Source organism: Brassica oleracea, chromosome C6 (genome assembly GCF_000695525.1).
Source record: "Brassica oleracea var. oleracea cultivar TO1000 chromosome C6, BOL, whole genome shotgun sequence".
NCBI classification, from domain to species: Eukaryota; Viridiplantae; Streptophyta; class Magnoliopsida; order Brassicales; family Brassicaceae; genus Brassica; species Brassica oleracea.
In genome coordinates, this window is record NC_027753.1 from 14,014,708 (window position 1) to 14,020,571 (window position 5,864).

The following is a 5,864-nucleotide window of genomic DNA, read 5'->3' on the forward strand; positions in this document are numbered from 1 at the left end:
GTAAGGGTTACAAGATATAGATAAAAGGAAAGATTACAAATTCTAATCCAACTAGATTTAGGATAACTACTAAATACATAAATGGAAAGATTAGATATACAAAGAAAATGAAATAGAGTTTTCTCTCCTCTAAGACATGCGGGCGCCTCTCTCTCTCCTCAAAAGCATGCGGCCACATCTCTCTTTCTCTCTAGGGTTTCGGCTATGTCTCTTTCTTCTAGGGTTTGGACCGGTTATGGACATTCATCACTTCATTTATAACACATAGTAGTTTATAAACAGTTAACCACAATGGATTACGACATGAACTATTAATAATAATAATCACTAATCAACTTGGACTTACGTCAGTAATCTCTGGTTAAGAAAAGGGTAATTAGGTAATTCTACAGGCTCAGTTTCGCTTCGATGGCTGGATTAAACAAGGAGAATACGAAGGAACTCGAAGGACAGATAGAAGAAAAAAAATCTCAATTTCTCTCACAATCTCTTCGATTGAAATCTCATTTTTTTTTTCGATTTTCATGTTTGAAATTGTATATACTATATCACTAAGATCGATTTGTTCTTCTTGTTTGCGTATATTCTCCAAAAAAAAATTTTTTCCTCTTCTGTTGGAGCTTTTATAGGGAAAATTCTTCATTTCCTGGAAATTAATTCTATATCGATATCAGAAATTCGTTTTTTATTTTCCAGTTTAATATCTGAATAGAAACCATGGTGGTAGCAACGACCATAGCGCTTTACGCGAGTCCAGCGAACACCGTATGCTCCACACCACACCAGATAAACGCTCATGTCTCCTCCTGCGATCTCGATCTCAACCCCAGATCTTCACCGTCCACGGCCTCTCCCACAATCGGAGGCCTCTCTCTGCTTTTCTCCGGCGCATCCGTCAAATCATCTTCCTCCTCCTCCTCATCACACCCAGCCGTAGCAGACGAACTAGCTTCCATACGCCATGAACGAACCGAGGATCGAACCTTAAGCGGCTCCTTCTGTCACTCTCCCAGCAAATTCATCGCTTCTTCTCCGTATCTCAATCGAGACCACCAGAGCCCTGTCTCGATGCTTCACGGTCCAATCTCGTCGAGCAACAGTCCTCCGATGAGAAGCTTCGGCGGCGGCGGAGGAGGAGGAGGATCGCTCCGTGTAGGATCCAGCAGATTGTTCAACGGTTTCGTGAGGAAAGCTTTAGGCTCGTGTGTGGACTTCGACTTAGATGAGCAGCTACCCTTCACCATGGACGATGGCTTCGAAGGCGGAGAGAGAAGACAACCGTACGCTAGAGATTTACTTAGACGTGCTCAGCTCAAACACAAAATCTTCGAAGATGAGTCTGTCGTCAAAGCCTTTTACGAAGCAGAGAAAGCTCATCGTGGACAGGTACGAACAAAAAGCTCGAAACTTTATTACTCTGTTTTGGTTTACTTAAAGTGATGATGGCTTTGTTGTGAATCAGATGAGAGCAAATGGTGATCCTTACTTGCAGCATTGCGTTGACACTGCTATCTTACTGGCTGAGATTGGAGCTAACTCCACCGTTGTTATTGCTGGCATTCTTCATGACACTCTAGACGATTCCTTCATGACCTATGATTACATCCTCCGAACTTTTGGTTCTGGAGTTGCTGATCTTGTCGAAGGGGTAAGTAAAGAAACATCCTCTCATGTGTTACTGATTGAAAGACTTTAACTTGAGTTTTGTCTTGTAGGTGTCTATGCTTAGCCAGTTAAGTAAGCTTGCTCGGGAAAACAACACGGCGTGTAAAACCGTTGAGGCGGATCGTCTGCACACTATGTTCCTTGCGATGGCTGATGCGAGAGCTGTTCTCATTAAGTTAGCTGATCGGTTACATAACATGGTGACGCTCTACGCTTTGCCTCCGGTTAAGCGGCAGAGGTTTGCTAAAGAGACTCTTGAGATATTTGCGCCTCTGGCTAATCGGTTGGGAATCTCTAGCTGGAAAGTTGAGCTTGAGAATCTCTGTTTCAAGCATCTTCATCCTGACCAGCACCACGAGATGTCAGCTTTGCTCGAGGACTCGTTTGATGAAGCTATGATTACATCCGCGATTGAGAAAATGGAGCAAGCGCTGAAGAAAGAAGGCATTGCTTACCATGTTCTCTCTGGACGGCACAAGAGCCTGTATAGTATCTACTGCAAGATGTTGAAGTAAGTTCTCATTTCCTCTTTGTATGAAACGTGCTTGTTGGATTATACTGATCTTATTGAATCTTCAGGAAGAAGCTAACGGTGGACGAAATTCATGACATTCATGGGTTACGTTTGATTGTTGACAATGAGAAAGATTGTTACAAGGCCTTAGGAGTAGTTCACAAGCTATGGTCTGAAGTCCCTGGAAAGCTGAAGGATTACATAACTCATCCCAAGTTCAACGGGTAGGTTTCTCAAACCTTGTCTTAGCACTGTAGCACCTTCAAAATGATGCTAACTTCGGTTTCTGAATGTTATAGGTACAAGTCTTTGCATACCGTAGTGATGGGCGATGTACCCATTCCACTAGAAGTTCAAATACGGACAAAAGAGATGCATTTGCAAGCTGAGTTTGGGTTTGCAGCTCACTGGAGGTACAAGGAAGGTGATTGCAAACACTCATCATTTGTGCTTCAGATGGTTGAATGGGCAAGATGGGTTGTGACCTGGCACTGCGAAACAATGAGCAAAGATAGATCTTCGATCTGTTCCTCGGAGCCCTTGTGCAGTTTCCCGTCTCACGCAGAAGACTGTCCGTTTTCTTACAAGCCTAATGGTAACCAAGAAGGACCCGTCTATGTCATTGTAATCGAAAACGACAAGGTTAGTTAGTTGCTTATAAACATCATTGAGGATGTTTCTTTGCTTGGAGTTAATAACTTGCTTAACCCGAATACGCAGATGACAGTGCAAGAGTTTCCGGCGAGTTCCACGGTGTCGGACCTGTTAAGCAGAGCAGGACCAGGGAGCTCGAGATGGTCAATGTACAGCATGCCAGCAAAGGAAGAGCTAAGGCCAAGGCTAAACCAGACACCTGTAAGTGATCTGAAATGCAAGCTGAAGATGGGAGATGTGGTAGAGCTGACTCCAGCCATACCCGACGAGTCTCTGCCTGAATACAGAGAGGAGATTCAGCGGATGTATGATCGAGGGCTCGCCTTTTCACGCCCTCAACGTACAGCTGCTGCTGGCACAATGGTTGGCTGGGGAAGCTAACAGATTCTTCTGTTTCTTAACACAAGAAAAAACAGAGTCCTTGCTTACTGTATGCAAGTTGTTATATAGTAATGCTTTCAGAAAGATTTATTGTACCTTTGTATCTTGTTTGATTCCAAGAAAACAGTGTAAATAATATTTGCATATATAAATAGGCTACGAAAAAAATTGAGTCGGGTCATTAATATTCGATTTTCTCACAATTTGTATCAGTAACTAAAGCAAACATGGAAACAGAAGTGCTATTTAACCAAAAGTATCAACAAAATTGATTCTCTTACATTCTCTACATGTTGATACATGACATTATAGTTTGTTGTTGATGTCTGTCTACTTAGTTGGGTCTTCTAAAGAGAGGGAAAGAGACCCTTTGAGGAGTTTGGCGTAGAAGCTCTGATTGTTGTTGTTACTGAGATGTTTGTGGTGCAGGATTTGTCACGTCTTCGTCGTCCTCCTCTGTCTCTTCAGGTTCAATCGAAGCTGACTTCTTGGGAATAACGAGCTGGTAGTTTGGGCTAAGCAACGTGTCCTGTTCAGGCGGGAGTGGAACACCGAGTCCTGCTATCAATTTCGGTAAAGGGATCTTATTCCTGCTGGTAGCAAGCTCTAGCAGTACCTAAAACCAAACATCGAAACATAAAACTTAAGAAATAGATTCAGAAATTGGAATTGGATTTGGCATCCATCTTTTCATCACATCTACTTTTACACAAACAATCTATTGACTGCATGTAGGAGTTAATTGCCATTACCAAACACACTAGTTAGGTCCATTTTCAGGCAAGGATCTCAATAAGTGAAACAGAAACAACAATAAGGAATCGTCAATCTATAGTTACCTCTCTTAGAGGTGGCTGAGGGAAGCTGAAACTAACTTTGGATTGAATAGCGAGCTTCAGATCGTCACAGTCGATGGTGGATTTGGTAGCATGCTCTGAGTAAACCTGAGCATCGGTCAACACATCGACCACGTAACGATACCATATTTCAAGAAACTGGTGAACCACACGAGGCTCGTAGTCCTCAACACCCATCGACTTAAGCAGAGACTTGACAATCTTGGCGTCTCTAGGCACATCTTCCTCACCTTGTCCAGCCATTGTTCCTCACTAACACAGGGAAACGGAAACCATCAGATACAATTTGAAGCTCAGAGCTTCGCGGGTCGCAGACAACGAACACGGAGACTTAACCTAGCTACAAAAGTCATCGATAAATTCGAAACACACACGGTTATATGCCAACATTCGAACAAAGAATCAAAATCGACCGTGGATAGGGCAATAGATACCTAACAAGAGACAAACTCGGTGGAGTAAGGTAGATGCACGCCGGAGGTTGATGAACGCCGGCGAGAAATCGTTCTGTCTCTTTTATGGGAAAGAACAAGTAGATCTCTTTTAGCGGTTAACACAGACGAGTAATGGGCTTTTGAATTTTACTGGTGCATTGGCCCATTAAAGACAGACGACGTCGGATGAGAATCTTGTTATTATTGACCATAATTTTCCTTAATTTTAAGTGTATTACTCTTGAATGTTAGTCTTCTCTCATTTGTGCATTTCACATTCTGTCTTACTTAATGGTAGAGCCCATGGATTCATCAGACTAGAGTGTGGCTTACACTAAGGAGATCCTTTGTCACCTTTCTTGTTCATACTGATGAAGCACTTGTGAGCTTGCTGAATCAATCCGAAGCCAAAGGAAAGCTCCACGGTATTCAACTGGCCACGAACAGTCCTCGAGTACATCATTTGTTGTTTGCAGACGACATTCTTCTGCTATGTGAGGCCAACACAGTAGAAAGCGAGGAAGTCATGCGATGCCTAAAGGTATATGGTGAGGCGTCCGGGCAGATGATAAACGTGTCTAAGTCATCTATCATCTTTGGGGCTAGCATTGATGATACCACAAAGGAAGAGGTCAAGCAGGTGATGGGAATTAATTCAGAAGGGGGTGAATGAACCTATTTGGGCTTGCCGAAGTGCTTTAACGGATCCAAGAAGGATCTCTTAAACTTCATTAAAGAGAAGCTAGAGGGTAGACTGCAAGGTTAGTATGCCAAAACCCTTTCAATGGGAGCAAAAGAAGTTTTCATAAAATCTGTAGTGCTTGCTCTACCGGTCTATGCCATGTCGGTGTTCCAGTTACCAAAGGATCTCTGCGCACGTATTACTAGTGATATCGTCGAGTTTTGTTGGAGCAGCGGTGATAAAAAGAGAAAAATTTCATGGGTTGCTTGGCAAAAACTATGCAAACCTAAGGAAGATGGAGGTATGGTGTTCCATGACATTGGAAGATTTAATCAAGCCTTGCTTGGAAAGCAAGCATCGCGTATATGGAGCCAACCTGACTCTTTGGTGGCGAGAGTTCTCGAAGGAAAATATTTCAACAAGTGTGGCTTCTTGGAGTGTGGTAGGCACTCAACGAAGAGTGGTTTGAAAAAAATGGTAGGTACTCAACGAAGAGTGGTTATAAACTACTGGAATCTATCATCAATACTCAACAGTAGGCCTGGGCAAAATAACCGGAACAGAAGAACCGAACCGGAACCGAACCAAAATACCCGAAACCGGAACCGGACCAATACCCTCAAATATTCAAACGGTTCCTATATTTTTATATCCGAAATAACCGAACCGAACCGAAA

General features: G+C 42.9%; 2 protein-coding genes across 4 annotated transcripts; one reads left to right on the forward strand and one right to left on the reverse strand.

The window, feature by feature from the left end:
* The first annotated feature begins 452 nt into the window (after positions 1–452).
* Positions 453–3,364, forward strand: LOC106300381 (probable GTP diphosphokinase RSH3, chloroplastic). The gene is made up of 6 exons (XM_013736509.1): positions 453–1,386; positions 1,463–1,648; positions 1,716–2,176; positions 2,245–2,403; positions 2,479–2,821; positions 2,900–3,364. Exons 1-6 carry the CDS (start codon positions 718–720, stop codon positions 3,212–3,214), a joined length of 2,133 nt encoding a protein of 710 aa, XP_013591963.1. The 5' UTR covers positions 453–717; the 3' UTR covers positions 3,215–3,364.
* A 76-nt stretch (positions 3,365–3,440) lies between these two features.
* LOC106300383 (transcription initiation factor TFIID subunit 9-like) lies at positions 3,441–4,585 on the reverse strand. 3 transcript variants are annotated; one of them, XM_013736510.1, is made up of 3 exons: positions 4,506–4,585; positions 4,054–4,411; positions 3,441–3,830 (listed from the first exon to the last, which is right to left on the reverse strand). In XM_013736510.1, the coding sequence occupies exons 2-3, from the start codon at positions 4,312–4,314 to the stop codon at positions 3,621–3,623; spliced, it is 471 nt and encodes a 156-aa protein (XP_013591964.1). In that variant the 5' UTR covers positions 4,315–4,411; positions 4,506–4,585; the 3' UTR covers positions 3,441–3,620. The 3 variants fall into 3 exon arrangements, with proteins under 3 accessions (XP_013591964.1, XP_013591965.1, XP_013591966.1); XM_013736511.1 differs by having other exon boundaries at positions 4,054–4,323; positions 4,506–4,579; XM_013736512.1 differs by lacking the exon at positions 4,506–4,585 and having other exon boundaries at positions 4,054–4,323; positions 4,408–4,411.
* Positions 4,586–5,864: the final 1,279 nt, after the last annotated feature.